Source organism: Myotis brandtii, unplaced genomic scaffold (genome assembly GCF_000412655.1).
Source record: "Myotis brandtii unplaced genomic scaffold, ASM41265v1 scaffold612, whole genome shotgun sequence".
Classification (NCBI taxonomy): domain Eukaryota; kingdom Metazoa; phylum Chordata; class Mammalia; order Chiroptera; family Vespertilionidae; genus Myotis; species Myotis brandtii.
The window spans coordinates 1,611,114-1,628,386 of NW_005370328.1; the positions used below are offsets into that span (position 1 = coordinate 1,611,114).

At 38.3% G+C, this 17,273-nt stretch overlaps 1 protein-coding gene across 2 annotated transcripts in view; it reads left to right on the forward strand.

Annotated features, from left to right (window-relative positions):
• The window catches only part of GPATCH2 (G patch domain containing 2), a 94,112-nt gene that overhangs the window by 9,196 nt on the left and 67,643 nt on the right, over positions 1–17,273 (forward strand). The window contains exons 3-6 of one of the 2 annotated variants that reach the window (XM_014528059.1): positions 1,142–1,203; positions 3,411–3,593; positions 3,970–4,049; positions 4,180–4,912. In XM_014528059.1, coding sequence (XP_014383545.1) covers positions 1,142–1,203; positions 3,411–3,593; positions 3,970–4,049; positions 4,180–4,212 — 358 coding nt within the window. In that variant the 3' untranslated portion in view covers positions 4,213–4,912. Of the gene's footprint in view, positions 1–1,141; positions 1,204–3,410; positions 3,594–3,969; positions 4,050–4,179; positions 4,913–17,273 lie in introns of those variants that run through there. The other variant, XM_005879890.2, reaches the window with a different exon arrangement.

A 17,273-nucleotide genomic window follows, 5' to 3' on the forward strand; every position in this document is an offset into this window, starting at 1 on the left:
TACTAATTCAGAGTTCCTTGGGAAAATGTGTCACTTATATATATATTTTTATGTTTATATTTATTTTTTTAAATAAACAAATATTTTCTATTCAGAAAATATATTTGGATCTAAATATCATCTATAATTTTAACCCTAAAATATCAATTTAAATATTTTAAAACTGGTTGGGATGTTTGTGTTTTTAAATAAGTTAGGTTACTGGAGTTCTACATGTTACTGGATCAGCTGGGGTAATTTTCTGATTGGAAAATTAAGAATTACAGTCAGAGCGGAGGACATGAGAATTTTTAAAGAACATATTCAATTTACTTTAGAAGCCGAACCTCTCTTACCATGTGACTTGTTTTGTATGTTTTTTAAACTATATTATCACATAAGCATTGCTGCTATTGGGACAAACAGTGACAGTTGATTCGGGTCATTTAAATGTCCACTGTCTGTTGTAATTTGTATGTTTGTTTTGACTCTGTCATATGCTCAAACTTCAGTGGACGTCATGAGAACCTGTCATTTTTGCCTGCTCCCTCCTTTACGTTGGAAATATTCCTTTTTGCTCAGTGTTTGCTCAGAGGGACCTTAACTTTGATGTAAGGGATTGTTTCCATTGTCAACTTTTTTCTTCCTTGCCAAGTAGGAGAGTTGTGTTTTGAACTCTTCAGTGATGCCTTCTCAGGATATTTGCAGATGTGGTTGGGAAAAGTCATTTCAGCCCCGGCCCTTGCATGTCAGGTGCTGGGGAGAGGCTCGGGCTGTCTTTGAGTGAGACTTGCGCGTTCTGTTGAGCACTGGTGTTCGGGCTCAGGCTGAATCACATGGCCTGAGAAGGCAGTGGTGAGCATTTGATGAAAACAGATAATAAAACACATCCATTATGTCAGCACCTCCTTGCAGTCACATCTGGCTTACTGACAGGGTCCCATTAGATTCCTGGGGTTTTATGTGCCAAAAATAATATGCCCTGTTGTGAATGGAACCAGGATAGTTGCAGTTGGATATTTTAAAAAATCATCTCGTTTCCTTTCAGATCTTTGTCAGGCTCCATCCAGTTCCACCCCTGAGCTGCCTCGTCTCTTTAAAATGTTACAACGCGGAGATCAATTGTCCTTTTGATCTTTTTTTCTCTCTTCCCTCCTTGCAGCGACTCCAGCAGCCTCAGCAGCACGGATGCTGGCTTGTTTACCAACGATGAGGGAAGGCAAGGTACTGAAATGTCATTTTTTCTCTCTGGGGAAACGTCTTCATTGTAAAGTTTCACTTCTTACTAGTTATTTCGTAAGTTGACGACTGCAATCCTTTTACCTTACACACGCTACTGAGTGGAGTGAGGTTGGGATGTTCTCTGGTGTGCGAGGAGAGCATCCTGTCTTCATGACTTGAAGTAATTGATTATCCCCAAAAGCAAGGATGTGGAGCTAACGGTATTACGGGAGGATTATCTTCCTTGAGAAGGCCTACAGTCTTTCCATTGTGTCTCTTGTAGCAAGTTCACAAGACACTGGTCCCCACTCTCCTTCTGATTCAAATGTATTTCGGTCTGTTTAAGCATTTCTGAAGTTGGATGTGCAAGTCATCTGTCATTTTTATTCAGCTGTGACATTTAGGCGTCCTGTCTAGTTTGTGATTAGACAATTTTCATAAGCTCAATATTGTAAACGGTTCAACAGTAATGTTTCACCACTTAGATGGTTTTTATTTTTGAAACTTCCTGGAGATATTCCTACTTTAGCACAGCCTTATTGTGAAACTAGCTGTTCTGGAAGGAAAAGATCAGCAGGTGTACATGCAAATACTTAATCATGAATGTTAACTTCATTTCCTGAGAGTCTTTAGAGGAAATTAGAAAGTTCCAAGGAAAACAACGAAATTTATTGCTTTAAATTATTATTACATAATCATGATTTGCTTACTTATGAACCATGAGTCCTGGATAAATAGATATATAACTGTTTTAAAGACCATAGACTTTTTAAACTTGAGATTCTGCTGAAATATGGTAGGACCTTGGGGCTAAGGTATACCTAAATTATTATTAAAATACATGTCTCCCCAAAGTTATATTACAAATGTTGACTTTGGTAATGAAATGAAATTTAAAACTTTTAAAGTAACATTTTGATAAGCCTGCCAACCTTTGAAAAACATTGAGTGGCTTAGAATACTATGCTAGTATTTATTGTCTTTTTATATATCTCTCTATTGTTCTTAAAACACACACACACAAAATACTGTTGATTCGCACCTTTGGCACATTTCAAATTGAATTTTACATTGATCCATCATTATCTTCTTGGATGTTCTCGAATATACTGTGAATAGTGTTGTGTTTTATAAATACATTGCTGTAGTCATTTGTAGTTTTATTGTAAACTCTGTGGCATTGTCACTTTTCATTTAAAATCAACTTTTTCACAGCCATTTCTTAATGAACTTAACTAGATTAATTTCACTTAGTCACATCTGTTCATGATTGTTTTCCCCTTTTACACTCCATAGAAATCATGAAATTAGGCTAATATATACCATTATCTGCTGCAAAGAACAAACTCTGTAGTCTTATATCTTTTCATTCCCAGCAGGCGATTAAGGCTTGTTTTTCCTTAACGTGGGAAGGGTAGTCACTGCCTTGGATTTCCCTACAGTTTTGCCAAATGATTAGCTTTTCACATTGGTTCTAACACATAACATTTTATTTTTTTGTTGATGGCAACTCTTGTTATAGTGTTAAAGACATTTTTTAAATAGGGCTGTGGGTAGAATGAAAATTTTTTTATGGACTATTTATATGATTGCCAGATAAAATACAGGATCCCCAGTTAAATTTGAATTTTAGGTAAATAACAAATTATTTTTTTAAATAAGTATGTCCCATGCAGTATTTTGACTAAAAATTCTGTACAAGTACTATATTCAGGGTGGGCAAAAGTAGGTTTACAGTTTATGTGGAAAATAATACACTAATTAGTAAATAATAATACAAGAATAAACTGTTTTTGTGTACTCACAACTGTAACACTACTTTTGCCACACCCTGTATTTATATAAAAAGTAATTGTTGTCTGGCCAGCATGGCTCAGTGGTTGAGTGTCGACCTATGAATCAGGAGGTCAGGGTTCAGGGTTGAATTCCCAGTCAGGGCACATGTCCAGGTTGCAGGATCGATCCTTAGTAGCGGAGGTACAGGAGGCAGCCGATCAATGATTCTCTCTCATCATTGATGTTTCTCTCTCTCTCCCCCTCACAAACTCTCTGAAATCAATAAAAAAAACACACATATATTTTTAAAAAGTAACCATTTATCTGAAATTCACATTTGATTGATGTCTTGTGCTTTTTAAACATTAACCTGACCCCTGTGCTCGTTGGGATGACACAGCTGAGTCTTGGGGGCATTTCTCGTGTTTGCACAGGTGACGACGAGCAGAGTGACTGGTTTTACGAAAAGGACTCGGGCGGAGCGTGTGGCATCACGGGGGTCATTCCCTGGTGGGAGAAGGAAGATCCCAGCGAGCTGGACAGACATTTGCCGGACCCCGTCTTTGAAAGTATCCTAACGGGTTCCTTCCCCCTCATGTCGCATCCCGCGAGAAGAGGTCAGTAGCATGTCGCATCCGGCGGGCTTGGTCAGTCTAGGGATGGTTGAGGGAGGACAGGCTGAAATGGGCATGAAAGAACCTCAAGCTACACTTTCATGCTTTCAGACTGTTAGAAAGGCCCATCGTGAACACACTGGGATGACAGAAAGGGGATCGAGAGGAAAGAAACGTAAATAGTCGGTAGTTGTGTGCTGACCACACTGGAACCCGACCTGTCATTCGTTCAGATCTTTTAAGTATGAGTTTTGCCTTTTCCCTGCTGCCATTCGAGATGTTTTCCCTCCTCCAACTTTTTTACTTCTGTAATTGACAGGATCTTGTCCTATGCTCCCGTGATCATAGGATCTCCTAAATCGGGTCTTTGATTTTCCAGGTTTCCAAGCTAGACTCAGTCGCCTCCGTGGAATGCCTTCCAAGAATATTAAAAAGTCTGGAGGGACCCCACCTTCAATGGTAGGCATGCCTTTCTGTCTGAGTTTTGTGATGTTTGGAAACGTATCCATTTCTGTGGAATAAAAAGCCACATCCTCGTCCCCTATTCGTATTCCAATGTTATACTTAAAAACAATCCATTTTTTTGTAGGCTCCAAACTGGACCCGTGAGATTCCCCTATAAACCAAATCTGCTCATGCTCATAAATTAGTTACGTTTTGAGCATCTGGGGAATGGCACTCGAGGGACCCTGGCTCCTGTCCTCTCCCCTGGAGGAGTACCAGTGAGTGGGAGCCTCCTTGATGGAAAGATGGGCCTGTTTGCTGGAGGCCTGGGATCTTCTTTAGTCAGAAGCGAACCTGGCTGGGCGGCTTTCTAGGGACCTAGGTGGGCCCGGGGTGGGTAGAAACTACTGTACATTTTATATATTTTTTCTCTTTTATGACTTTTAAGATATTGAAACCATTTATGTATCTATCACCTGTTTTGCTAAACTGCTGACAAAAGCTAGAGAATTTAAAATGTCCGGATGTCACATTAAGTATTCCTCAATGTTTATATCGTGACAGGTTAAGAGCTCGTTTCTACATTATCTGACTGTTGTAAATAAAAAATGGCGACACATTCACATTTAAGGCTCGTTTTTAGAGAAATCTTCTATAACCAGCATTGTTTAAAGTATTTGCCTTTTACTCAGGGTATTTTAACAAGGGCTAGGATGAGTAGTAGGTGAGGTTGCTCAATTTTGCCAGAGTTTGTATTTTGTTTAAGTGTGCTTCCTACGTGAATAATGTGCTCTGTATGGAAAACGCATTGTATTTTATACTATGGTATTCATTGTACTGCCAGCATCATCCAAGTGTTAAACCAGCCGCTGTGATAACTAGTGTGTGCTAGTAGAATTATTTACTATTACCTTTTAAACTATGCGCTTTGCCCAATACTTGAAAGCAATCCCAATGATCCTTTCAGCTTAGAGCATATTGAAATCATGTGAAAGCTGATATTGCAGCAAAGGCTGTACGACTCTGAATCATGTTGTCACGTTCAAAAGTGAGAGCTGCGTGCATGCCCTTAGAATGACAGACCACATGTGTCACTGTGTCAGAAGCACTTGCATGAGCTCGCTGTCACCGTGCAGAGGGGCAATGTCACAGCTCTGCCGATGGTGGAATTTAGACATTATCCGAAATGTTCGGGTCATTGCGTTTTTCTGAACGGTTATTAGTAAAATGATGACTATTTTTGTTACATTCCAATAATTGATGAAAACTGTGATTTAATACATGTATTTTTATATTACTGTGTGGATTGTTAATTCAGCATTTACTGGCTAACTTCAATATGATGATGGAAAAGAAACTGAAAGTTGGCATCTCCTTTACCCAGAGTTGTTACAATCTGAAACGTGTGGCATCTTTTAGATTATTTGTCTAAACTGGGGAGATCGCAAGCGATCAAATGCACCTTTGCGTCTCTTTACCTTCGCATATTTAATGTGATGTTTTAGAGCAGTGGTTCTCAACCTTGGCTGCACATTAGAATCACCTGGGAATCCTTTTAAAATCCTGATTTTTGGGCCTCATCCTCCGGAAATTCTTTTTCTTTGTTACTAATGTTGTGGCCCCACCGCATAACAAAGAAACAGAATTTCCGGAGGATGAGGCCCAGAAATCAGGATTTTAAAAAGATTCCCTGGTGATTCTAATGTGCAGACAAGGTTGAGAACCACTGTTTTAGAGGGACAATGTTGTGTTTCGTAATTGTAAGTAAGCTTTCTGTGCTATGTCCTGTGCCCTGAGAATTTACAGTCCTCCCCCCCGCCCCCCGAATTACATAAATGCTTTTATTTTGTATAATGACTGTCTTTTGGATCTGAACACGTCACTTTAAAACCTTGGCCTGTGAACTCTGCCTTCCCAGTCATGAATCGGGATGAATGCTCTCCAGTTCTTGGTTCAGTTTTACCTATTTTTATTTTTGCTTCACTGCCTGCCCGAGCATCGCTGGGATTTGTAGCCCATTTTCTAGGCTTATTGCAGTCTCACTGTGGTATTTTATAGAAGCTATTACAAGTGATAGGCTAGCTTCATGGTATTGATGATACATGGCTTAGCCATAGTAAGAGCCGCCTCTCCTCTCTAAATTGTAAAAAGGTGATTGAGTTTCACTTGATGGAGATGTGCTCTGTGTGTGTGTTTATCATGAAACTAGTGCATTCGGCCATAAACTGTTTCCCAGGTCTCCCTTTTTTGTATTCAGAATTTTACTGAAGACAATGGGCTTTTTCAGGTTTTCTTTCTCTCAACCCTGAATTGTCCTTGTGTTTGAATTTTTAAGTACTGTGATCTCTCTCTCTCTTTTTTTTTCAATAAAATATCTGACTTGGGCAAGAGAGGTAAGAGTTCCAATTTGTGCTGCTATGTTAAAATTCCTATGCCGCGATTTTATTGTCATTGCTCGTACTGTCCATGTTATTTTAAACAATGTAGTTTTCAAAATCATAACCCCACAAAAGAGTCATGTTTAAACAGTGCCCCCTTAGACTTTCACATTGGAAAGCCGATTGCTTTCAAGAGAGATTACTTTTCTGTGCAAAGAGAAACACACGTGGCTGTGACCTGTTAGAGTGGAGGCAAAGGGTTTCCGTCTCAAGCTGCACAAATCTATTGATGATCTTTGAAGGAAATGACAGAAGGAAGAGTTTTTTACTGAAACATTAATGCAAACATTTGGATTGGGATTTTTATTATTCACCATAGTTGTGTTCTGCAAAGTTTCTGCAAATGCTGAATTAGCGAATGCTGAACTTGCTCCCAAGGGAGAAACAGGCTTAGGTTCCTGCCAGCCTCTGATCGCGACATTTTCATCAGTCCATCAACACATAATCCTGTCTTCTGTACACTTGTGTTTTAAAGCACCTTATGTAATCTATATGGTCAATTCATTAACATGGAACTCACGGCCGACACCCTGTAACTCAGGCCTGAACAAAGTGCACCAACACATGTATCTTCGCCATAAGGCACATCATAGCCCCACCTTCTAGGGACCCTAGACCGCACACAGCTCTGTGCTCGGGGGCAGGTAGCACAGTGAATCACCAACAAGAAGTACAAAAGTGCCCTGGCCAGTAGCTAAGCGGTTAGAGCAGCGGTTCTCAACCTGTGGGTCGCGACCCCTTTGGGGGTCGAACCACCCTTTCACAGGGGTCGCCTAAGACCATCAGAAAACACATATGTAATTACATATTGTTTTTGTGATGAATCACTATGCTTTAATGATGTTCAATTTGTAACAATGAAATTGGGGGTCACCACAACATGAGGAACTGTGTTAAAGGGTCGAGGCCTTAGGAAGATTGAGAACCACTGGGTTAGAGTACCGGACTGTGCATGGAGGGGTCTGGGGTTTGATATCCGGTCAAAGGCACATACCTGGGTTCGCTCCCCGCCCCAGTCAGGGCTCCTGTGGGAGGCAACCAGTCGATGTATCTCTCTAACATCCATGTTTCTCTTACTCCCTGTGTCCCTTCTACTAGTGCTCTCTCTGAAAAGCAATGGAAAAAAATATTCTTGGGTGAGGATAAAAAAGAAAAGCACAAAAGTGTGAAAAACATGGCACTAAATAAACCACAAAAAGGCCACTTGTTTATAACATCATAGCTAAAGCAAGAAGACAGCTGCCAAATATTTATATACTGTTTTGGTTTTCCCCCCTTACATTTAATCATAATGTATGTTCTGAAATGAACATTATAATAGTGTATTAGTCATCCTGTTTTTGTGGCTACTTCTTGTACAGGGCAACCAGTCTTTCTATTAAATTTTTTAAAAATTCATTTTCTTTTTATTTTAATATGGTTTTTAAAAAAGAGACTTTTAGAGAAAGAGGAAGGGAAAGGAAGAGAGAAAGAAACGAAACATGGATGTGAGAGAGAAACACCAATCAGCCGCCTCCAGTAAGCACCCTGATCGGGGATCGCACCTGCAACCTGGGCATGCGCCCTGACTGGGAATCGAACCAGTGACCTTTCGGTGCAAGAGACTAAGCTCAACCAGCTGAGCCACACTGGTCAGGATTTTATTACATTTTTTAAAATGCATGAAATGCCATGTTTTCTTCCTTTTATTTTTTTTCACTTTAGTATTTGCATGCAAATGCTTAGGTTATTAGTAAAGAAATGGCTTGTTTTAAGATTTTTTTTTTTTTTTAGGAAATAATTTATGGACTTTTTAATGAATCTCTTTAAAAACATTGAATTTGCAAACATTTGAGGTTTTTAAAAAAATATCTCTAATAAAGATTATTCTTATCATTTAAAAACATTTTGCATCCTAAGAAACCTCTGAAATACGTTCTAAAATGCTGTTTTTATTAAGACTGCTCATGGTCACCATTTGACGCCACCGATGGATACTGAAGATCCCTTTTCCCTTTTGTGTCTTAAAAGGGTGATGACATCACTAGGGGCCCCATTCTTTTTCTTTTTTTTCTTTTTTCTCCCATCAAAATAGAGGAAATGGAAATGCTGCAAACATTTCACTTTTTTCGGAGCCTCGAGTCAGGTTTTCTGCCTTTTATGTTGCTGATGGAATTCTTCTGATGGTCTATAAAACTCAGCTTTCTAATTTGCCTTCAGTTCTGTCAGATAGCGAATATCAGAAAAGTTCAAAATCAATGATGGGTAGCACACTTCCAAATAGTATTTAACAAGTGCTTTCTATATGGAAGTCACCCGCAAATCCTCTAGCTGAAGGTCAATTTGAACAACGGAGAATTCACAATGAAGTAAATGGAAGGGGTTCCCTGTGCTACAGGTAGCGAATGCCAACCAGACGTCTGTTGTCTGTTTGTCCATGACAAACCAGAGATACATGCCAACAGGTATTTATACGTATTCAAAGCCAATAAAACTTGTGAAGTTTTTCTTAAGTCTCAATTGTCTAAAATATTGACTATTTAATGGAGGAGTAGGTAGAAATTTGATGATTTCTTTATATACCAAAGAAGTGATAACTCGTGCTGTATAACAGTATTATATATGGCATCTTGTTCTTAGAACTTCCCATTTAAATCAGACAATTGGTGATAGACAATTCACCATGATAGTGTTCCAGGTCAATACAGTGCTGAACTTGTAGGTGTGTTTCTCTCTAAGTTGCAGTATTATTGTAGGAATCGTTAATAGCGTGTACTGGTGTTTTTGAGGTCTTTCAGATTTGTAGAGATTTTGGTCAGGGGTCCTCAAACTACGGCCCGCAGGCCACATGCAAACACAAATATTGTATTTGTTCCCGTTTTGTTTTTTTACTTCAAAATAAGATATGTGCAGTGTGCATAGGAATTTGTTCATAGTTTTTTTTTACACTATAGTCCGGCCCTCCAACGGTCTGATAGACAGTGAACTGGCCCCCTGTTTAAAAAGTTTGAGGACCCCTGATTTTGGTATATGTAATCTAGAAATAATCGTTAAAAACGATACAGTATCACTGAGATTTCATCTCATTCCGTGTCATTTACATATATCTCTGATAGACTCTTCTGATGTCTTAGAAGAAATTATTTTAAAGGAGTATTTTACGTCATCTTGTGGGTGGATGAAGGCGACACTTGATGTCCTGCTTAACTGTTTTCAGCCATAGATTTCTCGGGTCAGTTGTACCACACACACGTAATGATGATTATGATGTCTTCGGAGGGGGAAGAGCTGTGAACACAAACTGAGTACAATCTGTCTTTGTTCCCCGGTACCTTTCTGTGTGGTTAGTAAAAATTAATTGGGAAAGGGAGCGAGAAAAGAGACTAATAGTTGTGAAGGGAAGCACTGATCCTAGGAGGATTTCCACTCTTCACTTCTCATGTTAGTTGTCTGTGTTCTCTGTCCTCCGGCACTCTGAGTCCTGTTTCCTTCCCGATCTGTCCTAGGAGCCCCTTCTTTCCAGTTCCATCCATCGCTGCCCTGGAGTAGTTACTCATGAGCTGACTACGCCTCCTGCAGCGGTCCCATATTTAGCCATAGTCCTTCCTCCTATACCTTTGCTCACAACCTCTTCCTACTGTGCAATTCTTCTCCTTCCAGGAGCAGTTCAAGTTCTGTACCTTTTCTTCAAAACCTTCCCTGACTCCTCACACGTCTTCTGAAATTACATCACACCTACCCGCCCTGCCTCTTTTGAACTCATGCATGAGTAACCTTCCTATTTGATACTGTTATTCCTCTGCTCATGTTTATACAGTAACCCCAAGAACATGTCATACCCGGTGATTCCTAGCACATGGTATGTGCTGAATATTCATTAGTATTACAACTTTTTCCTAATCCTGCTTCCTCATAGAGCTTCTTAAAAACACTGTGTATGCCCAGCCTTTGGAATTGACTGTTTTAGGAAATACAAATTAATCGAACTCATTCCTTGGTTGAACGAAATTTCAGTTATCCTGTTTCCTCAAAAAATTCTTGTATGTGTTACATACAGAGCGTCTCCAACACGTGTATACACACTTTAACTGCTGATAGCTCAGTTTTGAAAATGTAATGTATTTCTTCAAATATATTTTTATTGATTTGAGAGAGGAAGGGAAAGGGGGAGAGAGAGATAGATATATCAATGATGAGAGAGAATCATGGATTGGCTGCCTCCTGCATGCCCCACACTGGGGATTGAGCCCTCAACCCGGGCATGTGCCCTGACCAGGAATCGAACCGAGACCTCCTGGTTCATAGGTCGACAACAACTGAGCCACGCCAGCTGGGAGAAAATGCAATATATTTTAAGAAACAGTTTTTATAATTATTCACAGTTTGTGTATACATTTTTGGGGGCCCCCTATATGTTACTAGTACACTATGAACACCTTATTGTGTAGTTGTGGCCGATGTTTGTTATTGAAATGCCTTGACTTCCCATTGGGGTGCTTCCTAAAGTGGCTGGCTGTCTAGCTGACAGGATGAGCGCTTGCTCTTCCTGAGTCTCCCCATATCGCTCTCAGTTCCCAGCATAGCACTGTGAAGGGCAAAGCAGGCACTTGATTGAAAAGGGGCCTTTACATGCGTGTGTCTTTACATGCGCGCGCGCGCACACACACACACACACACACACACATCATTTTAGATTGTATGTCTTATTTCTGGTAGATAATCATTTCATTTAGATGGTATGAGGACCTACACTAATTTTCACAACAGTTGTAATCATAAACTTGGTTAAAAGTGAGGATGAAGATATGCATGTGTGTGAAGAAATTAGATGTTCTAACCATTAATGTATGGCATCCACGTGTCTTGAGTGAATTACAGACTTTACTCATTTCTAGGTCATTTGTTTTATCTATAGATTCAATATAGGTAATTATTCATTTGACAGGTTACTTTATTACTTTGCTATATCTCAGACTCCTGAATGCAGTTGTAATGTCATTATTGTAATAATTGGGATTCATTAATAACTAAAATTAACATTTCATGTACATTAAAATTAAAAAAGAATTGGAATTTGATTTTGTTTGAAGTCCATTTTCTGGTAGTTATTTTGATTTAATAACAATAGACTTTTTAATTACAGTTATCCTAAGCTCAAGTGTAAATAGCAAAATGTTTTACAATTAATCGGAATTATAGTTAGAAATATTAACTTCAGTAGGTTAATCAGTTCATTATGTTTGGTGCCTCCCTTTATGAAAAAATTACGAGTTAAATTTGTTGGGAGCAAGTGTGCATACATGAGGTACTAAACTTAAACTTTATATTCATGGAGCACTCAGCCAAGTACCTAGTATATTCAGATGTTCAATACTTGTTTTCCTGCATAACTCTAATTTTTTGCCTTGCCTATAGTATGTGATTTCGGTGGATATTAAATGGTTACACTGCTTAGAAATTTATTTGCACACTTACTAAGATCTGTTACCAGAAGGAATAAAATTAAAAGAGTCTAATCAAGTATCATGTTTTAATCCGTATTTTTTTTTTATTTATTTTTTGGGGTCTGTTTCTCAATAAGGACTGTTATGTTTCCGATTCAAAGTAATTTTTACCTGCCCTTTCAGGTTAATGCCATTCTTTAGAAAAGCCCATCTATTCTGGCAATGTAATGCATTTTATTTAATTTTATAGTTTTTATGATATCATATATTAGGGGTTGCCAAAAATATAGGAAAATTTTAGAGAACATTTTTGGATTTGATGGATTACCACTCTTGAAAGGGAAACAAAACACTAAATATTTCTAATCCGGCATTATTTACCGCATGGGTGGTTAAACGCTACTTTAAGCCTCATAAAATTAAAAGGGAGAAGTCTGCCAAGTGGAGCAGGAATTGGATTTAAGAAGAGTGGTACAGAGCCAAAATATTGCTACAGAATTAAATGTCAAAAATCTTCTTTAATAGTAGATATATAGTTCACAGTGCCTGGTTATGATTACTACATTTAATCTAAATCCCTGAAAGTTGCTCTCTCCTTTTCCATAAAATACAATAGGACACAAATCAGTTTTACTGGAGATGGATAACAATTGGAAAATAATGCATCTTCCCGCCCAATAAATTGTCAGTTATACCTTTTAACTAAAATCAATTCATCTTTCCGAAATTTATTGCAATTCCTAATAATAAATCTCCTCAAATGTTTATTCATTTGGTTTTTGATACATTTGCGCCACTTTCGCTATGGTCGAATGTTTTCTCTCTTGATTCATTGTAAATTAGAAAATCTATTTTGAGTCAGTCTTCTAGTTAAGAAGTTGAAATCTATAACCGAGCACCTTTTTCACTCTCCTCTGTACATTTTAATACCCTTGAACTTAAGTGCAATGCAGTCAATTCTTTTCAGAAGGAGCTTAAAAGACTTTTCGGCGTCCCTTCTTGAGAAAGGGCCGGATTCATAAAACAAGCACTTAGAGGCTGTTAGGTGATTATTGCCAGAGATACATGGGTAGCGCCATCATTTCATGTGCTTGTTACAAGGAAGGGTAAGTACTCATTTGAATTAGGATCCGCTATCGATCCTATTGGGAGCCTGCTTTTATTTTCTGTTGATAGTGACATTCAAAGGAAACACAAATATTCCATTCCATTCTGTCTTCCACACAGGTCTCTCCCTTATTAATCTCCAGCTACACTATTAATTTTTAAACCTCTCTCTGTACCTTTGCAGGTTGTTCTTTTCAAATGTATCCTAAGTGTGAAATCAGATGGGCTTTCACCACACACCATGATATGGAATGCAGTCATTATTTTTTAGTTAAATGCATCACACGTGAGCATTTCTTTGTCTTGGTTCTTAATTATGATCATTAGAATTAAATTACATTTTTTCAAGTACTGTGTGATGAGCACTGACTCTTGTCATTTTCATTTTATACCTTTCTTTACTTATTCCACAGTGAAGTCAGATTGGTATTTTTTTCCCCATCTCCACCTCTACTGTGCTTTTAAGAAATGAACGTGAGAATCAGTTTACTTTCCGACAAATTTAATAAAAATGCGTTTGCAGTCAACACGTGCTAAGACTTGGTTTTAAGTCTACACTTTTTATATTATAGCAACTGAAATTCTAAGATTGATTTTTCAGAATGGATACTGTTAGAAATGAAGGTGGCATTAATTTGAATCAAATCTGTAACTCATGGGCAAATTTGTGTTGCTGCTAATATATAATGCCATATGATTAATTTAGCAGTTAAAAGGGGCAATTTATATAGCTAGAATAGCCAATATGGAATTCATTAATAGGGCTAGCTGCTCAGTGAAGAAAACAGATGTTTTCTAAGGCAAAGATCAGACATGAATTACGGGTCTTACTTGTTCATCTAAAAATAGTGTTTCTTTTTATGAAACTGAACTTACTAATTTTTTTGATCTATGGATTCTTGAATATAAAGTATATTACTCATTTGTACTTAGCAAATTAATTTCTATATTAACAAATTATAGGCTTTAATAAATTTAGCTAGCTGTAAAAACGTTAAAAACAATCTCTGACTTACGTGTACTTTCTAATTTGGTTTTCCTATCACATTGACTATGAAAGTAAATCAAATCATGCTCTTTTAAATAAATAAGAAATGATCAACCACATGCTTACGCCTTTTTTTAAAAAAATACTGATAAAGCGTTTTAGAGATAATCCTCTAGTGGTTTTGTAAACATTGCTTAGTGATACAGTCAATTTATTACTTAAGTGTTTAGGGTTTTTCTCTATTCCTATCAGTTAGGAGGACTTTTTAAAAAAATATATTTTTATTGATTTCAGAGAGGAAAGGAGAGGGGGAGAGAGAGAGAAACATCAATGATGAGAATCATTGATCAGCTACCTCCTGCACACCCCACATTGGGGACTGAGCCCACAAGCTGGGCATGTGCCCTGACCAGGAATCCAACTGTGACCTCCTGGTTCATAGGTCAATCCTCAACCACTGAGCCACGCTGGCCAGGCTGTTAGGAGGAATTTTAACAATAACTGTAATATCACAGTTGTCACCTTGGTCTGGCAGTGTTCAGTTTTGGGAAGGACAACAGGCTTGTCGTACCCACCTTCCAAAGGAGGAAATGTGGGTTCTGACAAGATGAGTAACTGACATACCTAGAGGCTGAGGCAGGATCACGGCCGATTCCTGGTCCAGTGTGTCTGTCTGTCCCCCCTGCCTTTCTAATCTTTCTAGTTGAATGTTAATTCATTCTAGAGACTGAATCTTTGTTAATGTTTTTAACTAGTTTTAGGGGTTGCCAGGTCAAGTTTACTATTTTTCAATCCAAGTGGATATTTTTAAGGAGATCAATTAGTAATCTACATTTCCCTCTCCCCCACCCAGTGCTCTAAGCCATCAACATAACCTATTGTTCAGTCTTCCTCTCTCTACTTCCTTTCACACCATCAATTCTTCTAATGTGATTCTCATCACCCTCTTGACCTCTAACTTTGTCTATTGGTGCCCTTGCTTGGTTCACCAGAGAAGATTCAACCTGTTCTGCTCCAGGTCTTGCCACTTCCTTCCTTGTGGCCTGGCTCTCGCTGGTCCGTGCATCCTGAGTGTGCCTGGCACTCCCAGCCTCTGCCCCGTTGCCCCCACGATTTTCACCTTTGGAAACATCACACTTCATGTCAGTCTGTGGAAACCTTGTCCATTCATCAGAATGCATCTCAGTTAATCCCTTATATGAAAACCTCCAGGCCCGAAGGCCTCGCTCCCATCACTCCACTCCTCCCAGAACCCTGCTTGAGCCTCTCCCAGTGTTGTGCAAGCAAAAGGCTCCGACCGGAAGTCAGAGCAGCTGGCCACAAAGCCATGACTTCCCAGCGGTGTCCCCTTGGAGGAGTCCCTCACTGAGCTTCTGTTTCCTCATCCCTAAGGCAGGGACAGTGAAGGATAAGGTGGACTAAGGTATGTACTAGGACTTGTGAACTGTAAAGGAACTGTTAGTGCTCATTTGCTTCAGGAACTCAGAGCTCAAATGCCTTCAGGGCCAAGCTGATCTGTGTGTGTGTGTGTGTGTGTGTGTGTGTGTGTGTGAGAGAGAGAGAGAGAGAGAGAGAGAGAGAGATAGAGAGATAGAGAGAGAGGTAGCTTGGTGTTGGGGATGTAGCTGCAGATTAGAGAAGGCATTCCCTAGCTGCAGGCATTCAAATTCAAAACATCTGAAAATACTATGATGGCCAAATGAAACACTTGGTTACTTCTGGTTTTATACCTTGAAAATGTGTATGTAATAGTAAACTTACTGTAGCAAAAATGATTGAGATATTGTACACTTGTTTTGTACTTCAAGTCTTCTGTGGATTTTTATACTTTGCATACATCTTAATTTAACACCACATCTGGCTGGTGGCTACCATGTCGGATAGCGTCTCCACTGCATGGAAAGGCGCTGAGATGAGGGGGTACCTGCATTTCTTTTTCTCATTGCATTTGGGGAGATCACACTTGCTTGCTAGTTGTATATAAAAATAGGACTTTTTATAAACAGCAGGTAGGTGGTGCCCTGGTTGCAGGCTTTGATGGATTCTCAGTGAAATTCAGCTTATGTGGTGGTGAGAAATATATTTCAGTAAATTTTGTAAAGATGGCCTTACAAGTACCATGAACAAATTAAAAAAAAAATTAATGCTGAAAATTTAGTATTTGGCATTCCCCTTTAAATGTTGGTTAGCCCCAATATTATGTCTCAACATTCAAACCCTTGATGATTTCTATGTGCTAGGTGCATAGATTTTACAGCTGCAGTCTGAACATTTTTAAATTAAAATATATCTTTCATTCTGATTGTATTGATTTACACGTCTCTGTGTCAATATTAAGTCAAGTGAATTTTTCAATAAGTTGAAAAGATCTGGCAGGGTGAGTGAAATTTATTAGATTTGCTCGAGCTATTTTCTTGTCTGTGTTTGGGCATCTCCCTGCTTTTCTATTGCTGATTAGAATTTTACTTTGAAAATAGCACTACAATTTCAGTAACACATTTTCATACCTCTTAGTGATTTTTTTTCTCTTGAATAAATTGCCATTGGAAACCTTGTCACTACTTATTACATTCTTGGCATCCTTTGCTGTTTTTCAAAACAATGTATTTTTAGTTTTCTTGTATATTATAAAATATAGTATTGTTTGAATTTTATTTGAATTATAAAACTAAGTCATGTTCCTTTATAAACCCTTTTTTGGTAAATTTTAAAATATCTTTTAAAAAATCAGTCTGTGAAGCTAAGTTAACTCAGTTTATTGGAAATAAAAAATTTCATGAGGGTTTAAAAGCTTTAGGCATAATTCACCATAATTTCCAAGTGTGCATATAAAAAAAAGCACTTACTTTTTGCTATTATAAGTGAAAACTTAGTACATTTTGACTAACCCGGAATATCAGTTATCATGTACATAGGATGCAGGAGAGGGTCACTCATTCTACATTCACATACTCAGAATACAGAAATTAGTATCCCCAGGTGAAGCCAATCCAAGTTCATTGATTTTCTCAGTAGATTGTAATTTCACGTAGATATTTTAGGCTGGCATATATATACTCGTGTCAATTATTTATTATCTAAAGTTGACTTTAAAAGACAAAAGCTCTGATGAATCTACTTAATATCAAAATATGTGAATTGTGTGATAAGAGGAAGGTGACAGTGTTTTTCAATCAGTGAAACACAGTCGTTGTGTAAATGGATGAAACTTGGATACAAGAAGAAAATGGCAAAAAAATGGTACCAGAAACTTTAACCAGGATTTAATGAACTAATCAAGCTG